The sequence below is a fragment of the Elgaria multicarinata genome, chromosome 1 (genome assembly GCF_023053635.1).
Source record: "Elgaria multicarinata webbii isolate HBS135686 ecotype San Diego chromosome 1, rElgMul1.1.pri, whole genome shotgun sequence".
Classification (NCBI taxonomy): Eukaryota; Metazoa; Chordata; class Lepidosauria; order Squamata; family Anguidae; genus Elgaria; species Elgaria multicarinata.
Window position 1 is genome coordinate 45,492,797 of NC_086171.1, and position 23,269 is coordinate 45,516,065.

Genomic DNA, 23,269 nt, shown 5'->3' on the forward strand with positions numbered 1-23,269 from the left:
GCATGTTATTTCAGGATCTAGGAGAGGTAATAAGCAGTGGAGGCTGGTGGCTGCGATGTCATGTGTGAAACACCTTGAATAGCTCCTTTAGAATTCTGGCTGGTTCTGACTGAAACCAGGAGTGGATTCACTGCCCGACTGACATCCTACCTGTGGTTTTCCTGTGGGCAGCTGGTTAGCCACTGTGTAAACAGAATGTTGGACTAGATGGGCCTTCGGTCTGATCCAGCACATTTTGTTTTATGTTCTTATGCTACTTTATCACTTCCACTGGCTTTTTGGGATTTGACAATAGCAGCCATGTCATGTTTACTACACTCTCCTGAAATATGGAAATATACAGCAATTTCTAGTTCTATAAATCAGAGCAGTACAGCATTTGCAGACAACTTGGCAATGAACTGGATGGTGATAAGCCAAATTGTCAGCTACTGGCTCCAATCCATTGACTAACCCGCAGCCACAGAATAGGTCTTATCAAAACACTTCCTTAATTTTCTTTTCCATTCTTTCTCTCCCTTGCCTTGAATATTTCTCTTGAATGGGTTCCATAATAAAATGCATAATAACTGGGTTAAAAATTTGGTGGGTGTAGAATTGCTTGTAAGTCTCTACTTTATATCTTCAAAATCCTTGCCACTAAAAAGCTGGAGGGGTTTCTTCCTGCTGTACATCTTGATGTATTTAACAGATGGAACCATCAAAGAGCAGTATTTTAGAAAGAGTAGGCAGAATTCGTCACTTTTAAGAGATTGTTTCCCATTTATCACAGCAGTAGCTTTCTTAAAATATCGCTATCATTGTTTAGTCACCCTTTAAACATAAATCCACAGTGATTAAATTCGAGTTCAAACCATAATATACTGCGGTATGAAGGCCCACTGGGCACACTGAGGCCTTAGCTAGACCTAAGGATTATCCCAGGCAAATGGAAGGGTCGTCCCTGCCTGATCCCGGGATCCCTTGTGTGTCATTTTGATGCACTGGGATGATCCCTGGACAATCCTGGTCTAGGCCTGGTCTAGCATATAGGCCTGGTCTAGCCATGGCCTGAGATGCAATGTAGCCTACAGGTATGTGTGTGTGTGTATGTGTTTGTGAGACAGAGTGAGAAAAATAGTGTGTGTGTGTGTGTGTGTGTGTGTGTGCGTGTGTGTGTGAGAGAGAGAGAGAGAGAGAGAGAGAGAGAGAGAGAGGTAGAAAGGGGGGATGTAATGAAAGTCTTGGACTGGGCATGTTCAGTGCTACCCCATAGCCTGGAGAAAACAGGGCATAAAAACAGAATTCTCTCACACTCTGTCTGCTCTGACTTTCTTGGCTGCTCTGCGCATAACGAGAATGGTAGTGCGGTGTGGCCCCTTTCTCCTTCCTGGTATTGGGGCCAGTGGCAAATGCCAGATCTTGCCACCCTCTGGAGCCATCCTGCTTTGATGAACAGCTGAGATAGTGACTAATGCCCCCACATGGCTATTTCTTGGCTAAGTGACCATTCAATTTGAACACCACCATGGGGTAATTTTATTAACATGTGGACTTCACATGTTCAGTGTTCTCCTTAGTCCCAAACATGATGACAGTTCAACTCACATATGCACCAAAAGGATGGCATTGCCCAATACTACCACTTTTGTCATTAAATGGTGGATGCTTTAGAGGGAAGCAAGATAAATATCCCAATTAAAAAAAAGCTATATGGATCTGGAGATATGTACGTGTGCATTTCTCTGAAAAGCAAATGGACGGGATATTGTATATACTATCTCAGCCAACAAAGCTAATGTGCCAGATATATACATATTTAAAACATCATTTGCTCATTAAATTCACATTAGGAATGTAATCATTATGGGTACAATCCACCACCTGTGTGCAAAAGGACTGGAGCTCAAGTCACCTACTTGAATGTAGAGAGATGGCTTGATTATTCTGTAGCACGTAAACCTCACTTTCCCAGGAAATGGCTGCATATCCGTGCCCAGCCAAAGCCCAAAGGGAGAGAAAAGTTAAAAGGTCCATTGAGTATGACAGGGATCCACACCGACATGTACAGCGGGACTGTGCCTTTTATATATTTAATTATCTAGATTAAAAATGTCTTTGGAGAAAGGGCTGACCACACTGACCTCCACCCCATCTACAACTGTCAATCTTTCTCCGCTGTGTGGTGGGTCTGGGCATGCCCACATGCATGTTAAGGACTGTATCAAAAGTTTCTAAACAAAACACATGTCAAGCAACAAACTCAAAAGCAATTAGGTTCAATTATACTTCAGAAATTAGCAGGAGATTCCCCCCCCCCTTTTCTTCTTAGCTCCCCAGCACATACAATAGCAAAAATGGATACTGTGAAGATTAATCATTCAGGTGTTTGTATTCAGTGCTTGTGTCCAGTTTATTATTTTAGCACTAACTGAAAATATAATACAGAGCCGTTTTTGGTTTGTGTTTCTTTAAAAAAAAAAGCTGACTCAGAAGGTTAAATGCTTCTCCAAAACCTTCCTAGTGTCCAAAATTTAAGAAGAAAACTCCACCATCATGTGGATATTCTAATTAGCATACTTGACCTTGGATTTTGCTTCAAGATCATTTTCAAGGCAGATATTGATGTTAAGTTCTTAAGCAGAGGAAAATAAATTATCCACTAAGCATGGTTATATCTGTTAATTAAAAAAAAACCCATATCTACTTATGTTCTTCAAATCCAGTAACAGCTTGGAAGATTTTGTTTGAAAATATTTTAAGGCCGTTGTCCTCTAACCATCTATTTTTATTTTCATTGGCATACGCAACTCTGGCCTTAGCTAGACCAGGCTATATCCCGGGGTGAAACCCGGGATCGTCCCTGTGCATCCATATGATGTACAGGGGATCCCGGGATCAGGGAGTGATCATGCCTCCCTTGCCCCAGGATACAGCCCTACCCTTTGGCCCCGGTTTTTCTGCGGTCTCGCAGAGTGTGTGGCCCGTTTCCGTGGGTTTACCTGACTCCGCGCGATTACTTCCGTGGAGCCGGGAGCTGTGCCCATTGGGGGTAGGGTGGGAGGAGCGAGGGAAATCAATTTTTTTAAAAATACCCCTCACTGTGAGTCACTCAAGCGCTCCTGCACTCCTGTCTCTTTAAAAATTTAAAAAAATGGTGGGCGCAACGCCTCTCTTCCTGAGGTCTTCGCGCCTTACATATAAACGGGGGCGAGATCTCGCGTTATTCACCATGCGAGGCCTCCCCTCCTCTCCCCCGGACTTTCAGGTAGGTCTAGCTAAGGCCTCTATTGAAACCAACAGCATGTTTTTAAATGAAATATACCGGCAGATTTCTTATCCTCATCCCACCTCCCTCCTGTCTCCAGTATAACTATTATTATAAAACTGTAAGCCTGGAAAGGACTTTAAGATGATTGACACAAATATAAAATAGGATTGCTGCCTGTTTAGTTTTAGTTTTTTTAACTTTCAAACTATTCAATCTGTACAAATTTTTGGCAAACATTTTTAGTTTACATATTTTTCTATTACTAGATTTGCATAAAATTCTGGAAAGTAAAAAAAAATGGTCTGCAAGTCCATGGAATCCATGTGACTTGGGAAAATCGAGTCCCCTCTGGAATCCGTGAGTCAAAATCATAGAAACCCAAATTTATTTGATTCTGTTGTGGATTTTTCTACCATCCCTCCCTGTATCCCCAACACCAGCTGAACAGAGATCTACTTAGAAGTAAAGGGGCCAATCTACACATTATGTAGGAGATCCATCATTGGATCGCCCAATGTTTCTTTTGAAAGCAAAAGCACCTGCAGAATGAGGGCTTGACTTGCTTCAGAGCAGCAGTTTTGCAGGAGAAGCTATTTAACCATTCCTCTAACTGAAGTTGTCTCCCATCCAAAACAACTACTGCTGTTAGCTTTGCTGTGGGGGGAAACACAAGCACAATACAGGTATCTGTATTTCACCACCACCACCACAGGAATCATGGCACTTCATTGGTGGTGGTAGATATTTCAGTTAGAGAAATGGTGCCGGGGCCGGCCCTACCGTGAGGCAGAGTGAGGCAGCCACCTCGGGCAGCAGATATTAAGGGCCATGGAGAGGCAGTGAGGTGCTGGGGACAGAGCTGAATGTGCCCAGTGCCCCCTAAGATAGCCAGCTGTCCTCTCTATCCTGTTGCCAGTATTGAAGAAAGGTTCAACTCTCAGTCCAGTCCACTTGGCTTCTGTACATGGAACGCAGGAGGGAATCAACATGTCCTTTGCCCCCCCCCCCCATGCCCCAGGCAGCAAAATGTCTTGGACCGGCACTGAATGGTGCTGCTCCAATCAAGTACATACATTTCTGCAGCCACTTAGGCAGGATCTACACTACTGCTTTAAAATGGTTTATAATAGTAGTGACAACTGTTGGGGCCCAGGACACGCTCCATATACCGTTTTCAAGCCATTTCCAAAGTGTCATATCCTGCTTGGTGGAGATCTGGCCTAAAAAAGAGGGTGGAAAGTCAGGAAATCTTACTTATCTCCCACATAACATGTTGCTTGGTCCCAACTCCCACTAAACTCTGTGGAACTTGTTTCCAAGTATGCTGAAGGCCCTGCCTTTGCAGCACTAAAGACCCCAAAAGGGAATTTAAAAAATCCACACATTTTTATCCTCCTTTTCCACCTTTTCCTTTTCCCCAAAGTCAATGCAGATGAGGACACAGAACTACAACCCCCACCAGCTGGAGTAAGGCAAACAAGGAGGAGTGGGGCGTGGGGGTGGGGGTGGAATAATCACTGTAAACCATCACAAAACATAAACTATCCAAAAACATTAGTACAGTAGGTTAATAGAGCACAGTGGCAAAGATATTCCAGAACGTTCATCCAGAATTCTCCCATTAATTACAACAGGGTTTATGCCAGCAAAACAATCTAAGGCTTGGACTACAGCAGTTCTACTGTGTGGCTTATGTTACAAATGCCGAGAGCCTTCCCCAGTTCCGACAAAGAGAAATGTTGTGGTCTGCCGTATGCTTGATCCCAGAGGAGGGGGAAAACAGAGAGAATCAAATTAAATTGATGTTGTGCATTTAGACTACAGATGGTGTTGGAACGCTGCCCCAAACTGGATAAGCTCAGCTTCAAAAATAAAGAGCGCAAGGCTCCAATAGTGAAGCGGTGTTGATAAATACCAGATGACATCAGTAAAATATTAATCGCTAAGGGAAAACATTCTAATTAAGGAAGAAAGATCAGGGCAGGCAGGCAACAGAGGAATATTCATAACACCTCTCCTTCTTGTATGTGTGTGTGTGTGTGTGTGTGTGTGTTTCCAATAACAATAGTTTGTGGATTGGCTCCAGATATGCTTTAGTCCAACTGAAATTTATGGGAGAAGTTAGTCACGACTAACTTAAGTCCCAATCATTCCATTGGGACTAAACTCTGACTAACCTTGGCCTTAGCTAGACTTACCTTTTATCACACGACGGAGGAGGGAAGATCTCGCGTTGTGTTTAACACAAGATCCCTCCTCTGTTTACACGCGACGCGCAAAAACCTCAGGAGGAGAGGTGTCGCGCCCACCATTTAAAAAATTTTCTTAAAGCGACGGGAGTGCATGAACGCTTGTGCGCAAAAGGTAAGTGGTTTTTTTAATTAAATTAATTTCCCCACTCCTCCCACCCTACCCCCGATGGGAGCAGCACTCCTGTGAGCAGCTCCCGGCAAGGAATCACGCAGAGCCGGGTCAACCCACAGCAATGGGCCACACATTCTGCAGTCTCGGGCTCAGCCTGAGACCACGGAAAAACTGGGGCCAAAGTGGAGGGCTATATCCCAGGGCAAGGGAGGGATGATCCCTCCCTGATCCTGGGATCCCGTGTGTCATGTGAACGCACAGGGATGATCCCAGGGTTTGCCCCGGGATAAAGCCCCATCTAGCTATGGCCTTAGTCTGGATCCAACCCAATATATAAATAATGCTTTGCCCAAGGGCTTTAAGTGTGTTAAATGTTATCTTAGTAATCCTTAGAACATCCAGGCAAGGTAGGTTGACATTATTATTGCTTCCCTTATACATAGGGGGGTAGGTGGGGAAGAGATCAGGTAGAAAGACAAATGTTTCTCTAAAGCCACCCAGTTACTTCATAGCTTGGGAAACTTTCCGCTTATTGCTTATCTCTTTAAGCACAGTGTTATGCTACTTTGTAGTGACTTCATTGCAGCTAGGTTTATATCAGACTTCCCCAACATGGGGGCCTCCCAGATGTTTTGGACTTCAACTCCCATCAGCCCCAGCCAGAATTGTAAATGCTCAGGAATGCTGGAAGTTGTGGTTCAAAACATCTGGAGGGCACTAATTTGGGCATCAGTTTCACATTCACACCAGGAGAAGACATCTTTAAACAATACTTTAGTACCACAAATAAAAGGTACTAGTCTGTTCCTATATAAAGCAGCAAAATTAAAAATGCTGAGGCCATATAAATTCTGGTACTTCTGAACTGTAACTTTTTAATTGGTTCCCTTGCAGATGTCTTTGCTTTGTTTTTATAGCAGCAATATTATATCTGTTAGTCACGTTGGGAATCTTCAAAATTAAGAGGGGGCATATACATATTTTAAATAACAAAGCAAAACAAAAAAAGCCAAACCCAGCAGAAAGCCATTCAAGATGCAGTGAAACGACTCGTTGGTTCAGATTTTTTGACAGGGAGCAGAAGGGTTAATCATTCCTCCCTCCCCCTTCTTTTTCTTTGTAACAGTTCAGGTGTTTTATGTTACAGTATCTGTTTCTGTCTTTCTTGCATTTTGGATGATTTCTCAGGACAGGAAAGGGAGTATTTGTTTTGTCCGACTCCAAATTCTTAGGGAAGCCAAGCAAGGGCTATACACAAAAGTGAAGCCTATTCCGTATTTTGACCTCTGCCTTCCCAAAGAGAACCGCTTAGGAATGATGCATTTTCCAGAGGAAGAAGGGATGAAATCCCCTCTCCTGTGGAAGAACCTTACCTGGGTAATCATTCTTGTCTATGTCTGAATCTCCTCTTAGTGTAAAACCAAATCCCGCAGGCACTGACGGGGAGGCCCACATGCCACTGAGAACCTGGGAAGGCTTAGGATTTAACCCATTACTGACTCCATTGTAAATGAGGACTTTCCCTCTTCTATCTTCTCCCGCAAACGGTGCGCCTATTGCAATGTCTGCAAAACAACAAGGAAAGAGGTGGCAAAGTTACAAAGGCAGCTGCTTCAATTCCTCACTGGAAAGAAGATCAGAATGGCCTGCTTGAAATTAGGCAGGGCTCAATTCAGGAACACTTTTTGTCTTCATGAATAATTTCGATTTCTTGGTCAATTTTTCACAACACTTTTTAACAGTTTACAAATGGTTGGGTATCCTGGGGTGTGTGGGTGGGATGGCAGAGGGAATGCCTCCTTATCTCCAAAGTAACTGGGCTAACACTCCCTCACCTGGATCCAGCTGCATGGAGTTGATAGTATGCTTCTCCCTATGAACTGAAATATGCAAATGAGGAGTTACCAGTTGTTGCTGCCTTTCTGCTTGAAAGGTCTGGCCATTCCACCATCCAATCTGAGGCCCATCTGGATTGTGAATCTGAATCCTTAGCTAGAGCTAAGGATTATCCCTGGCAAATGGAGGGGTCATCCCTGCCTGCTCCCGGGATCCCCTGTGTGTCATTTGGATGCATAGGGATGATCCTGGAACGATCCCAGGATATAGGCCTGGTCTAGCTATGGCCTGAGACACACCCATCCACATGGGCACAACACATCACCTTTCCATGATGTGGTTACATCATCACACATTCATGTTTTGGGGAAAGGGCCGTCTTGTCAAGCACTTGGCTCAATACCAAGACATAGTTTTTTCCACTGCAAAGCAAACTGTCTTTGCAACTGAACCATTCCCACATTCAGCTACCTAAATAATTTGTTTTCACCCTCTACAGAAGTAATAATGTCTTACCATTATATCCATCCTGGTTCAGATCTCCAAGATGTGCAATGGCATTGCCGAATCTGCCAAACATCTCAGTGCCAGACAGGGCCTGTGCTTCTCTGAAGAGTAGGGAACTCTCTTGCAGATAAAGATACACCTGCCCAACTTCCTTAGGGTTGCTCTCAAATTCACGTTCCATAAAGAGAGGAGCACCAACTAGGATGTCATCCAACCTGTAGGGAGAAAACAAACGGAAGGGTCAATCCAAACTTCAGAGGAATCCCCTTTTTCATAAATGATATGCATTGTTAAAGAATCATACAGATGGGCAATCATGGTTTATGAAGCTGACTTGTTCCAATAAACCATAGTTAAGTTAACCACAGTTTAAGGATTGGATGCGACTCTAAACTGCAATCAACTGAAAATGGAAGTGAACCCTTATTTATTTATTTTTAAAATATTTCTAGGCTGTGTTTCAGGGCAAGAGCCCTTCCAAGGCAGCTTACGCAATCAAATTATGCAAAGAAAAAGCTCATATGGTGATAAAAGAGCAGAAATTAATAAAAACAACGTAATATATTTAGCCTAGACAGTACTAAAATCAAAAACGTCATATAGGTCTGCCAAGTTTGTCAAACGGGCTCTGGAGAAACGAAATTCACAGGCTGCCATAAAAGACTAACCTTGTCAGTATAATATAACATGATAGCAAATATTGTTCAGGATTACAAAATGTTTTAACTTGCTCTTGTTATCCACCTTATTAACACATTGTATCTGGCTGAGAGGAATATTTTATTATGTTTCTGTATGTGTATGGCTTGATTGGCTAATAAGCGATTTGTTGTTGTTGTTGTTACATTAAACTGGAAAAGTGCAGAAAGGGACAACTAGAGTGATCAAGAGGCTGGATCACGTGCACACACACACACACACACACCATGAGAAAAGGTTACAAGAGCTGGGATTGTTTAGCTTGGAAAAAGGAGGCTAAGGGCGGCCATGACAGAGTTGTACAAAATTATGCATGGTGTGGAGAATGTGAATAGTGAGACATTTTTCTCCCTCTCCCATAATACTAGAACCCAGTGGGTTCATCCCATGAACCTGATTGGTGGGAGATTCAGGACAAATCAAAGGAAGTATTTCTTCATACAGAGTGTGGCCAAACTCTGGAATTTGCTACCACAAGAGGTATTGATGGCCACCAATTTGGATGGCTTTAAAAGGGGGTTGGATAAATTCCTGGAGAAAACAGCTATCAATGGCTACTAGTCCTGATGGCTATGTGTTACCACCAGTATCAGAAGCAGTAAGCCTATATACACTAGTTGCTGGGTAACATGGGTGGGAGGGTGCTGTTGCACTCATTTCCTGCTTGTGGGTCCCTTTGTCAACAGCTGGTTGGCTACTGTGTGAACAGAGTCCTGGACTAGATGGACCCTTGGGGCCTTGCTAGACCTACCTGTTAATCCGGTGGGGAGTAGGGGTGAGCCCACGCTGCAGCTAGTGTGGGCCGTCACCCCAGTCTACACGTGACACATGATGGGGTAAGGGAAAGCCCCGTCGCGTCGGCCATTTTTTAAAAAACTTAAAGGGGCCATGTGCACAGGAGCGCACCAACAATAAGGTAGTTCTTTTTTTAAAAAGGGTTCCCCGCTCCCCCCTGCCCCCAATTCCCCCCCACAATGTCTGATGACCCGCTCGATCGCTCGCAACCCCTGCTCGCTCGGCCGGCCGCCCCCCGCTCACTCGCCTGGCCCCCCCACTCACCATGTCCGATGCCCCCTTCGCCCCCCCAGCCGCGATCTCCGATCCCCCCCTGCTGCCATCTCCCCACCCTGGCTCCGCTCTTTCCCCCATCTCCCCTGCCGGGTCCGCTCTTCCCCCCGGCCCCCATTTCCCCCCCCCACGATTCCCCCCCCCCGGCCCGATGGGCACAGTGCTCCTATGGAGCGCTGTGCCCAGTGCGCAGCTTCTCCCAGCTACTCGTGAGTAAGCCACGTAGCCAGGAAAAGCCGCGGAACCAGCTGAGCCCGGGGCTGTGGAAATACCGGGCCACAAGTGGATCCAGTTATCCTGGGTCAAGGGAGGGTTTAGCCCAGGCTGACCCCGGGATCCCCTGTGCGTCGGCGCACAGGGGTGAGCCCTGGTATCAGCCCGGGCTAAACCCTCGTCTAGCAACAGCCTTAGTCTGATCCAGCATGGCACTTCCTATGCTCTTCTCCCAAATGGAATTAATTTCTTGGGCTGAAAGAATTTCCCCATGCCTGGCTTAAACATTAACCAGCATGGCTCTTCTTATGTTCTTAAAGCATAGTTTAACATTTACGTCTGAACCAGGTCATTGCCAACAAATGCGTCTGCCTGTTTTGAGCTCAGATTTAAAACTACTGTCCCTGGTGCTTGCACATACCATGAGCTGCCCCTGAAAGTCCCTTATGCAAAACATCTGCATGGGGATTGAGAGGGAAACTCGTGCGAAGCAGAGAGGATGGCCCATTGGCATCAGTACTGGGGGGCAGGTCTTGCTCCAGCACACGGGGACAGCTGTCCCCTAGCATTGTGACTCTCTCCTCTGATTTTATGAACTCCTACGCCAGTGCAACAACTCATTCTCATCAGGCCATTCTTGTCATTGCTCAAACTCTTTGCTGCATTTTGTTTTCCATGTCCTAATTCGGATAACAAAAACAATGATGTCAATTCCACTGCTGTTTGTTCTCTCTGCCCGCCCCCCCCTCCAGCTTGGCCCCTCCTTAAGTGTTCAAACAGTGCATGGGGAGTTGTATGTTTTAAAACATCTGTTTGCAGTGGAAATGAACATTTCTGCTTGTCTTCAGTTATAAATAGGTTCGTCGTTTGAGCCAAGCTCAAGGAAAAAAAAGGGGGGGAAAAGGAAAGGAAAAAAAGGGCAAAAGGGACGTGTGTTGAGTTTGGGTTCTGGTTCTGCCAGGACCAAATTGTCAATCAGCTTCTTTTGGTTATCAAGATGAAAACAAGCCACTTGTGCAAAAAGATGGCAGTTTATTGATGGGAAATGGAGGCAGAATCTATGCATGCAAAGAAAGTTAGCACCTCCTTCCAGCCAATCAAGCTTTCATAGTTGTGTGTCTGTCGGGGGCCCCACAAAAGAGGGAAGCCGGCCCTTTGAGCCACAGCAGGTTCTCCAGGCCGGTAGCACGCACAGTTCCTCCTGAAGCAAAGCCGAAGCATGAAGGTTGTACATTGCACCTTATAGGCCTCTCTGCTATGTGCCTGCCTCTCTCTCAGGAGCTGACAGGCTGTATTCCTTCCGCCTCTCAGAAGGAGCCGGGTAGCTCCCTCTCACAGGTTCCCAAAACATCTACGCTGGGAAAATAATTGGCTGGTTAAGAGTGAAAACCTCCCAGCTCATCCCGAGATAAGACTCTCTGGGCATGTCTAGACAATGCCTTATTCAGGGGATCGCCCTGGGATCATCCCTGTGCATCCACATGATGGACAGGGGATTCCGGGGGCAGGGAGGGATGACCTGGGACGGCTTTTAGCCCGATTTTTCCCGTGGTCTTGGGATCGTCCCGAGACCATGGGAGGTGTGGGCGGCTGCCCGGTTTCGTCTCAGCTCCTCGCGAGTAAACGCGAGGAGCTGGGAACAGGCATGGGGCACGGAGCTCTTCAGGAGCTCTGTGCCCATCTGGGGTGGGGAGGGGAGCAGGGTTTTTTAAAATTATTATTATTATTATTATTACTACTACTACTACTACTATATTACTATTATTACTATTATTATTACATTGAAATTTTCGCTAGAGTGCTCGTGTGCTCCAGCTCTTCTCACTGTAAAAAAAATGGCCACCGCGATCGTCACGCAGCCCATGTGGACTGAGGGGGAGGATCTCGCCATCAACATATTGCGAGATCCTCCCCCTCCCCTCTCCTGGTGTAGTCATGCCCTATGAGAAAAGGGTGACATAACTATGAAAGGGCCATCCAGGGAACAGGGCCTGCTCTTGTTAGCTTAAGCCTGCTAAAATCTACTCACTGTGTTAGGCTATAAAGGTCTCTTAGCAGCGTTTTGGAAATCTGTGAAGTCCATATTCCTACTCACTAATGCACTCAATACTGGTTGAGAAACAGTCCATTCCATAGTGATAGAAGGGTTTGATCCACTACGGTGCTTGACTGCTGCGCTGCTTTCACGGCTGCACCATGACGGTGCATTCATGCGCCCTAAATCAAACCATTTCCTTGGTCCTGTGCATTCACATAAGGAGCAGCACAGTGACTTCCTCTTTAATAAAACAGCATTCAAAAGCACACGCTGACCACCTGCTGGAATTTTATACAATCCTTTTATGTGCTGCTGGGCGGTTAACAGCAGGAGCAGAGAGCAGCATCGCGAGGTTAAGGCCGAAGTATTTGAGGCTTCGATATAATAACAAATAGAAGGCTGCTAATGCATTTTTATTAGGCACATGGTTTAACCTAACATAAATAATTCTCCTCTGCGCTACGGATTGTGGGCATAAATCGCTCTCCGATGGCCTCCTCTCATTTCTCAGTTGCCGCCAGTGTCTATTTGAAACAGCCCAGAGCAGCTGTAGGAAGATCTGTGCAATCCATCCTTTGCGCTGCTAGCCTTTAACGGCAGAGCTGCCACTCAGTGGCAGAGCACCTGTTTGGCATATGGAAGGTCCCAGGTGCAATTCCCAGCATCCCCAGGTAGGGATGAGAAAGACCCCCTCCGAAATCCTGGAGTGCTGCTGCCAGTCAGTGTACACCAGCCTTCCCTAGCCTGGTGCCTTCAAAATGTGTTCTACTGCAACTCCCATCATCCCCAGGCTGGGAATGATGGGGGTTGGAGTCCAACACGTCTGGAGAGCACCAGGTTTGAGAAGATTGGGGTAGACAATTTTGGGATAGATGAAACATTGGTCTGACTAAGGAAGGCCCCTATCAATCCAGAATCTCTCTCTCAGTTTTGGACTGGAGGAAGGTCTTAAGAAAATATTTTCTCCATGTCCCTGTTTTTCTCAAACCTATTAAAAGAATCAGGCCTCAGACCTCTTGTTTCTATCCACTCCCATCTCCAGCTGTGTAAGAATTCCTTACAGATCTCTTAAAAGCCTCCCCCTCCCTGACTGTTGTTAGTCAAGCAGCTACTGTTTTCAGAGCGCTTCTCCAGATTTGAGTAGACTTGGGATGAATGGGTTGAACCGGGAGCTGGCCATTGGAACAGGAAGCAGTAAAAACATGAGATGGCCTGAGCTGAGCTGGGATGGAAATGAGAACTGGGCTTTTTATTTTGTTGCTAATTCAGTGGCGTTCTTTTCCTGATGCTTTGAGGTTTGCTATTTTAGAGGTTTTTCTTGTTTTATTTTTAAGTTTGAATATTCACCCTGCCTTTGAGAGATAGGAATTTACACAAGTAAATGTGTAGAATTTATATGTTAGAAGCCAAAGGCGATTCCCAAAGCTCAAGAATTAAAACTCTGCTTGATTTGAAACCTTCTAAATCAGGGGGTGCAGAACCTCTATGGGCCCAAGGGCCCAGTACCATTCCAGAGAAGTTCCCAGGGGCCACATTCCAGTAGTGGGTGGGACCAGAGGCAACAGCGGCAGGGCCAAAGGCAGAAGGGGTGGTGCCAGATATAACAACAACAACAACAACAACAACAACAACAACAACAACAACAACCCCAGAGCTCTTGCTGCCAGTAACTAAGGCCACAGCTAGACCTAAGGTTTATCCCGGGATCATCCCGGGTTCGTCCCTGCCTGAGCACTGGATCCCCTATGTGTCACCTAGATGAACAGGTTTGACCCCAGGACAATCCTGGGATAAACCTTAGGTCTAGCTATGGCCTAAGTCTTACGAGAGGCATCTCAACCTTTTCAAATGATGGGGGGAAACTACATAAAAGCTGGGAAAACACCTCATGACTGGTGGTTGGGAGAAAGGGGCGAAGCCAGGAGAAGGGGTATGGCCTTCTGTGGAGGGTTGGATTGGGGACCCCCGAAGGGATTGATTTGGCTACTGGGTCTGAAATTCTTCACTCTAAATAGTTCTAAATAGTCAATAATAGGCTGGTTCAGACAACATGCTAAGCCATGTTTAGGGCCACTAACTCTTTTGCAGCAAGTGCTTAGACAGCATGGGTTAGGGTGACCATATGGAAGGGAGGACAGGGCTTCTGTATCTTTAATAGTTGCATAGGAAAGGGAATTTCAGCAGGTGTCGTTTGTATGCATGCAGCACCTGGTGAAATTCCCTCTTCATCACAACGGTTAAAGCTGCAGGAGCCCTGCCCTCTTTTGTATCTGGTCAGGGGGAATTTCACCAGGTACTGCATGCATAGAAATGACACCTACTGAAATTCCCTTTTCTATACAATGGTTACCTGCTCTCCTCTCCATATGGTCACCCTTGCATGGTTAAACTATGGTTATGTAGCCACGGTGGCTACATAAAAAACACCATTCACACAACATGCTAAGTCATCATGGTTAGCTCAAAACACTTAACCATCATGGGCAAATATAACTAATGTCGGTTCTTCTAGAATGTACCCTTTGTGCATATTTCCTACTCATCCCTCCCATCCTGTTTTAACAGACTAGTTGAGCATGTCTGCTAGGGCAGTACAGTAAGGAGCATTCAGCCTCTAAATTAAATGGTTAAAAAACTGAAGAAAAAGTGTTCAAAATGGTGCAGGCATGCTAAGGAAGAATGAGTTGCTTGTCTTCAGTGGTGCATCTTGGGCATTAGCCAATAGATGCCCTGACATTTGTGCAGCCACATGGCTTTCCAAGCTTCAGTGGATGCATTAGCTGTGTTTGGTGGAGTGGAGATCTTTTCCACTGGCCAATGATGCAGCTGGTTGTTGCTGGAAAATTGAAATATCCAAGGAACAAATACATTGCAAACAAACATTGGTTTGAACTCTGCAACACTCCAATTCTGATTGACTAGAAAGAACCAAATCTGAAAAGGAAAACATCTATCCATAAAGTTTAGAAACCCCCTGAAAACCTAGGAATAAAACCACACAGAGAAAGAAGAACAGAAGGTTTTTTGTTTGTTTTTTGGCTTTTCAGCAGATTGGTATTATTGGTTTTTAGAATATGAAAAGATAATTTAATACTGGGAATTTTAGGAGGAGGGGTTAAAAGGTTTAGAAGTTCAATTCTAACTAAACACACACAGTTAAGCAATGCTCTTGCTCAAGGCACTGGAATTGTCCCGTGGACTTCAGAGGACCAGTTTAAGATTTAGTGGCCTAAATCTGAATTAAACACTGTAGATATAGAAAATGAAGCATACAGTGAATATGTTGTCATTAGCAACTTACCCATCATTGTTAACGTCTGAAACTGCAACAGTGTATCCAAAATAAGATGCCATCTGTAAATAAAGAGCGCCCTTATCAAGTATCCCTTTAGTTTCTCTATTCACAAATATCAACATTCCATCCCATCCCATTTCACAGATATAATTGCTTAAAATATACTTTATTTATTTATTTATTTATTTATTTATTACATTTCTATACCGCCCAATAGCCGAAGCTCTTTGCGCTGTTACTCTTTGGAGAGCCTTTTATTCCCTGTTTTAAAATACTGATATGCAGGTATGTTGAATGCTTGGAAATTACCTGTTCACCAGTGAAATTCTGAATGAAGGTCAAATCTGTGGAATTTATAATTGAAACCTGGAAATAGAAAAGAGAAAGCTGTCAATTACACGGCAACATGGTGTATTCCAGAATATTTAACAATGATCCATATTTTGACTTAAGAACATAAGGAGTGCCATGCTGGATCAGACCAAGGGTCCATCTAGTCCAGCATTCTGTTCACACAGTGGCCAACCAGCCATCGCCCAGAGACCAACAAGCAGGACATGGTGCAACAGCACCCTCCCATCTATGTTCCCCAGCAGCCTCGAATACTGGCGATAGTAGTCATTGATAGCCTTCACCTCCAGGAATGTATCCAACCCCCTTTTAGAGCCATCCAAATTGGTGACCATCACTATATCTTGAGGTAGTGAGTTCCATAATTTAACTATGCACTGTGTGAAGAAGTACTTCCTTTTATTTGTCCTGGATCTCCCATTATCAGCTTCATGGGATGACCCCGTGTTCTAGTATTTTGAGAGAGGGAGAAAAATGTATTCTTCCTATTCTAAATATACTATATAAACATCACTATTCCAAATAAACAAATGGATAAATAAATATTAGTCTTTTGCACCTTGTAGGCTAACGGATTTGTTATGACATATGCTTGTGTGGACTAAAGTCCACTCCAAGTTGCAAGAAATGACAAATATTCCTGTTGTGTCATACGTTAGAGACACAACAGGAATATTTATGATTTCATGCACTGATTTCTTGCAGGTGCCTCTCTGTCTTCTTGATAGGTGCCTTTAAAGTACTGAAAAGTGTTTTTATAAGTACCAATTTCTTTATTTTAATAGGTCCTTAACACTTGCTCATATGAGATACTCTTAAAAGGGCTGTCTTCTCTCAGTCTTCTCTATCCTGATTGTATCTCTGAAGGCTTAAATCTGTGCCTTTCCCCATTTCAAGCTGAGAGGGGAAAAATACAATTACAATGATATAACTAATCAAAACACAAATAGCCCCCATTCTTCAGTCCCTGCTTTGCTCCTTTCTGATGGTTTGCAGCTACTCTGCCTTTGTCTCTTCCCTAAAAGGTGGTAACAAAACCGGATACACCTAAATGAGGGCTAAGAACAATTTCTTCTGAGAACCGCACTGACGAACTGTGTCGTCAGATGAGCGTTTTATCCCATGCTTGTGACTGGCCAATTATGAATCTTTGTGGGTCATTTTGACGACCCAGTGATCCTGATGTGCTTCTCCCTCTCCATTTACCTGCTTTCACCTCTTAAAATAAGCTTCACAAAACCCGACTTTTTTCTTTAAATAAGTCAGGATTTGTCGGGATTTCCTCCCTCATGTAATTTGAGCTCGTCCCCAATGTGGAAGTGAAGTGGGGAGCAGAGCAACGGCACCATGTACACTGATGGTGCTATATAAATAAATAATAATAATAACATGACAGCAGGAAAATGCAATTTCCCCTGTCTAATGATCCTCTAACTCTTTATACACATATTTAAATAAAACCATCTGCTACATTACATAGGAATCCACTAGAAGAGAGGCATAGAAAAGAAAAACTTCTCATCAGGTGTGTATAAAGGCTCATCTAAACGAGTGCACAGTATCTTGAATGCCACGTTGCCTTTCCTCATTATAGTATCTGCATACTTCATTGTTAACTAAGGCTACACTTCAAACTAAAGGATGGATTTCAATTTGGAACTGAGCTTCTTCCTTTTTTTATGGAGTAAAACAAATATACCTTTTTCAATGCTCGTTCATGGGAGAGGAAGGGAGCGGGGAAGAGGAGGAGAAATTAAACATTTGGTAGATTACATACATAGCCAAAGTTCTGTGCACCTCTTGGGACTCCAGCTACCAGTTCTAAAGAGAAATGAATAGTCTGAATGTTAAATCAGTGCAATGCTGGCTTACACAGCAATTTCTCAGAAACGGCTAATTTCTTTATATTTTCAGCAGACACCAGGGCATATTTGAATTATTTGACACATAGAAGAAGAGATCAGCTGCCAGAAGCCCTAGGGTGAAATACAAAATGGTACGTTTGCAGTAGCGCATCCTGATATATTAACACCATCCTGCCCCCCTGATCATCAAGTCAACTAATCTAAGTTCTCCTGCAGAAGATCTGTTCACAGATCCTGCTCAGACAGGCACCCGAGAAAACCCTACAGTACAAAGCCCAGGACCAAACCATATCATTTGTCTTTATCCAGTACTATAGACCATATTGTACTGTAAAGTAAAATATACATGATAGAGGATTGACAATTTTAGGAGACTCAAGAGAGGAAACATTTTGATTCAGTGCATGTGACTGCATTCATGAACTTCAGGCCTTAGCTAGACATAAGGTTTACCCCGGGATCGTCCCGGGGTCATCCCTGCCTGCTCCTGGGATATCCTGTGTGTCATTTACATGAACAGGGATGAGCCTGGGATGATCCCAGGATAAACCTTAGGTCTAACTAAGGCCTCAGTCTCATCCAGAAATCTACAGAAGCGAGCTACTGATTCCCCTTGGGCATAAGAGCTTCAATAAACACTGGGAAGATGCTAAAAGGCTTAGATATATGCAGAAACTCAGGGCTCATCTACACCAAGCAGGATATTCCACTATGAAAGTGGTATATAAAAGGCAAGAGCCATACCAAGCAGGATATAGCAGTATGAAAGTGGTATATGGTATGTGTCAATGGGGCCCCAACAGTTGTCAGTGCACTTCAATACCACTGTAAAGCAGTAGTGTGGTGCCTGCCTTTTATATACCGCTTTCATAGTGGAATATCCTGCTTGGTGTAGGTGAGCCCTCAGTCAAAGAGAATCTCCATGTATGCACTAGAATAAGGGATGTATAGATCCATTCTATCTCCATTTCGCAGATCGTCAGATGCCTTTTGTTCTGTCACATTGATGGAATTGGATATTTCCCCCCGATATCCCAAATTTGCGCAAATTTACACTTGTGGAAATCCACAAATCCCTCCAAATACACAAATCCCTCCCCCCTCCCCAAGTGTACATTTTCTTGCTTTAGCAAATGGGCCAATTTTAGGCCAATTTTTTAAATTATTATTTCAATGACTAAATTTGCATAATGTTCTAGAAAGTAAAAGAAACGGTCTGCGGAATCCACATGACTCGGGAGAAGCCAGCCAGTCCACTGCAGACTCTGTGGGTTGGATTCATAGAAATATGAACAAATTTGATTCTGTTGTGGATGTCCTCAACATCCTTAACTAGAATGCATACAGAGCTTTAGATCAGGGGTCATATGTATAATACATCCACACATTACATTCCCGTGACACAGGAACCAATGCAGAATGCACCTAATACACAATTCATTTTGTTGTCTTTCCTGTCAAGATGGCTGTAGTCTGAGGTGGCCCCACCCCCTTTCCCTGGCCCCACCCCCTCTCCACAACTGCCAAGCACTTCATGGTTTCCTTGCTTCTGTGTAGTTTTTCCCCATTCTAAAAGTCTGAAAAGCTCCTCTTACGGTTTAGTTATTGGCAGTAAAAGCTTTAAGCTAAAATATGCAGGTGTTCTTGGTATTTTTGTCCCCACACACTTTGCCTTTGGCTCCACACACTACTGGAATGAGGCCCCTGAAACATCTCTGAAATGGAATTCCTCCCTCGGACTGCCCCCATGAAGTAGAGTAAATGAGAAAGTCACAGGCCGCAGACTTTATACTGAAGGATATTGGCTTCTTACCTTGTTGAAAATCTCCAGTAAATTCGCCCACAGCCACTGAGTACCCTGTTGAAAAGGAAATATGCAAGCATGAAGCCCTGTCAAACCACTTATGTCTGAAGAGACTCGTTTCTGGAAGGACAACCAGATCTACTCTCTGTTTCAATAATCTTCATTAAAATAAATATTATAAACTAAAGTATTCAAGGCCAGGAAAGGAAAAACAAATTGTCAGGATTTTACAACTAACTTCATTATATGTCTCAGAAGCACAATAAATCCATGAAGTGAAGCCACTAGGAAAAAACATGGCTGTGGTTATAACTCAAGATTAACTGTTAGTGCATTAATACTTTCTAATTCACATAAATGTATTATATTTTGTCACTAGTGGACATGGGCTGTAACTCAGTGGTAGAGCACATGCTTTGCATGAGAAGATCCCATGTTTAATCTTTGGCATCTCCAGGTAAAGCTTGGAAAGAATCCTGTCTGAAAACTGGGAGAGCCTGCTGCCAGTCATCGGCTGGGTTCACACAACACACTAACCAACCCAGTGTGGGTTGTTGTTGAACTGTGCGTTATTGTGTCATCTGAATGCAGCTCATTTCCCACAGGGTGGGTTATCATGTTGTCTCAATGTAGTGAGTTTTCCACAGGGTGGGTTATCATACTGTTTAAATGCAGCACTTTTTCCACAGGGTGGTTTATCATTGTGTCTGAACACAGTGCTTTTTCTGCAGAGTTGCTCATTAACCATGCAGTGTGGGTTAACCACCCTGAGCAACCCAACAACAAGTCATGCGTTCTCAAGGTGATTTGTTTGAGAAAAAGAAACCACACAGCATGGTTAACAAGCTACCCTGTGGAAAATACACTGTATTCAGACAACACGATAAACTATGGTGGGTTAGCGTGCTGTGTGAACCCAGCCATTGCTGACAATACTGGGCTAATAGTTTAATTCAATATTAAGCAGTTTCCTACGTTCCTATCGGATGGACACTGCCGCATCTGAAGTTTTCATGTATGTACTGAAAAATGAAAGCAGAAATCTTTTATTTCTCATGGTAAAGACCAGCTCTTATTCAAGATTCATACATTTTGCCTTGCCACTGCACCTTTCTAGAGTACAAATTAGGCTACTCTAGAGAGCAGAAAGGCTAGTTGATGAACAAGGTCAGAGAATTTGTACAGCATCCATCTTTAACAGTGTTTGAAATAAAGCAGCAATTTCCAGAGGGGTGGCTACCTTAGTCTATTACAGCATAAACAACACGGAGTCTTGTGGCACCTTAAAGACTAACAAATAAATAAGCTTTTTTGGATGAAGCTTGAAGTGTTAACCTAAATTGCACATGGTTGAGGGGAGGAGAGGGAAGATTACAAACTGTGAGGTCAGAAGGAAAAGAAATACAGTAAGTACAGACAGTGATAATTATGTTATTTGCCATGGCCAGCTGATAACACTGGCATCCTGGCATTGGTAAATTAATTAACACATGTAGTGCAACAATAAAACCTTTATCCTGATTTAGGCTACAGCTGTTTTAGGTAATAATGCACAATTTTTAAGCAATTAATTATAATCTCTACCATGTATTTAGATGATCAAGGTTTTAAAAGCTCTAAATGTTAGTTTTCAACATGTGACAATTATTATGACCTCCAATCCAGCTGTAAGTGTTACACAAGTGAGAGGTAACAAGGGGTGTCTTTGGAAACAGACCCACATCCCCATTCATATCAAAAAAATCTGCCCAGCAAGTTCAATAGATGTTGGCTGAATTTCATGATTTGTATCCAAAACACTGGAGATATGCTCAGGAGGTTTCTGACACATGTGGATCTCTCTTCCTGCTCTAGAGCAAAGATTTTTATACAATATTTCCAGACGAGCACAATGCAATGTCCAGTAAAATCATCCTACAACTTACCCAGATAATTGTCATCATATACTGATGGTGCCACACCAGTTTGCTTTTCTCGTGACAGTTTTCTGAGAATATTCTTGAAGGAATAGTCTGTGATAATATCTGCAATGCTACTGGTGATAATCTGACCTGGGATTCAAAAAACGTAACAGATCAAAGAGTTTTGCAGGGTTTTGCAGGCAGCAAGTTAATTAAACAATAGCAAGTAAGAGTACATTTCTAAACCGTCATTTAGTGTTGATGCAGTGATTATTACGTGTGTGGGGAGCAAATTCAAAGAAGCATTTGAATTAAGAAACAAATGTGCACAGGCTCAGAATCTAAATAAACAAACATGAGACAAAAGAAAAGTGAAGTTGGAGGGAAAGGGGAAAACTGCACAAACTGGCAGAGAGTGAGCGTCACCAGACAAGCGTTTTATCACACGCTTGTTACTGGCCACTCACAGCTTTTCACAGGTCTTTTGACGATGCCACCCACCTCCCACACATCTCCCGCTCCCTCTGGCCTTCTTTCTGCAACAAAATAAGACCGTGGCAAATCCGAATTTTGTGGGGGATGCGAAATGAGCCGCCATTTCCTGCTGTGTGCAGGAGAAGCAGCACGATAAAAACGCCCACTGAAAGGGTCACGTGGTCATTGTTTACTTCCTCTTTCTTCAGTGTGTAAAGGAAGAGGAACTATTGTGGGACAGAAGCGGACGGGGGAAGCAATGGTAGGGAAACACGATCCCCCCCCCCGGTCTGATGACGCTCAGTGAAAGAAGAAGGGAGAAGGAGAAACAGCAGCATGGTAAAATGTACTTCCTTTTTTAAACAACCAATTTGCTTCTTGCCAGACATAAATGGCTGCAGCAGAACACAGTAATAGTGAATCAAGCATTGGAGCAGAGACTAGAGCATCAACTGTTTTCCCTCACGATTGCAATGAAAGTTTCTTCAAAATACGGGACACCAGTATATTTCCAGGTAATTAAGCAAGCAAGAAAACAAACTAACAAAATGGAAGGCATCTATCACACAATTCAGTTCTAAGCACAGAATGTAAATCTTGGGCAGGATCTACACCACTGCTTATAACAGTTTATAATGGTTATGGCAACTGTTCAGGTCCAGGACACATTACACATACAGTTTTCATACCGTTTTAAAAGTGTTATATCCTGCTTGGTGTAGATCGGCCCTAGGTCAATATCATAATGTCAAACTTTCAAAGCATTTACTGAGCTTCTATCAACGTGTACAGGACAGTTCCCTCACTCAAGTCCTACCAACTAATCCTGTATATGGTAAAAACTGCTTATCAGCAATAAGATAGATAGATACACTCACACATGTATACACACACACACACTAAGGGCTTGTCTACACAGGTGTCTTAGGGCACAATCCTATGCATGTTTAGACAGAAAAAAAAGTCCTACTGGCTAGGAAATGCTGGGAGTTGTTGTGGGACATTTTTCTGTCTGAACTTGCATAGAATTGCACCCCTGGTGTCTTATTTCACAGTCCGGTTTCAATAGGGAAACTCTCTCCAGCTACAGCTGCATAACATTTGGCTAGGAACTGGTCCAGCCATTCCATTACCACACAGAATCCATCACAGATTTGGGAGACAATAACATTTCTCTTCCATAATTAGGCTGTTGGAAAATGTATGCCAACCACTAATTTCAATTAATCCCAAGAATTGGACATGACATCTATCACATGCAGATGGAGCCGGTCCGATGCTTATGCCTTGTGTTAGCTGTCATCCTGCTTTTTTTTTTTTTTGTCCATGCCACCTCTTAATACAAAAATAAATGAATAAATAAATAAATAAATGACGCACAAGATCAAGAAGTCTTTTGTCCCTCTGGCTTGTAGTACATCTTTCCTGTTAACTGTATTATTACTTTGCCTTTGGTCCCGCCCTTGATTGGAATGTGGTCCCTAAAGATTTTCCAAAATGAAATACAGTCCCCAGGCTGAAAGAGGTTCAACATCACTGGGTCAGCACCTTTGTGATATTATATAAGTGAGCAATTCTCAGTAGATATTGGGAAATGAAAGATG

The 23,269-nt window shown here is 43.6% G+C and overlaps 1 protein-coding gene across 1 annotated transcript in view; it reads right to left on the reverse strand.

Moving 5' to 3' along the window:
* ITGA8 (integrin subunit alpha 8) overlaps positions 1-23,269 on the reverse strand; it is a 155,652-nt gene that overhangs the window by 89,585 nt on the left and 42,798 nt on the right. The window contains exons 7-13 of the mRNA XM_063147540.1: positions 21,216-21,341; positions 19,300-19,344; positions 17,399-17,442; positions 15,580-15,636; positions 15,277-15,329; positions 7,967-8,172; positions 6,988-7,179 (exon numbers count right to left, since the gene is read on the reverse strand). Coding sequence (XP_063003610.1) covers positions 6,988-7,179; positions 7,967-8,172; positions 15,277-15,329; positions 15,580-15,636; positions 17,399-17,442; positions 19,300-19,344; positions 21,216-21,341 — 723 coding nt within the window. The remainder of the gene's footprint in view (positions 1-6,987; positions 7,180-7,966; positions 8,173-15,276; positions 15,330-15,579; positions 15,637-17,398; positions 17,443-19,299; positions 19,345-21,215; positions 21,342-23,269) is intronic.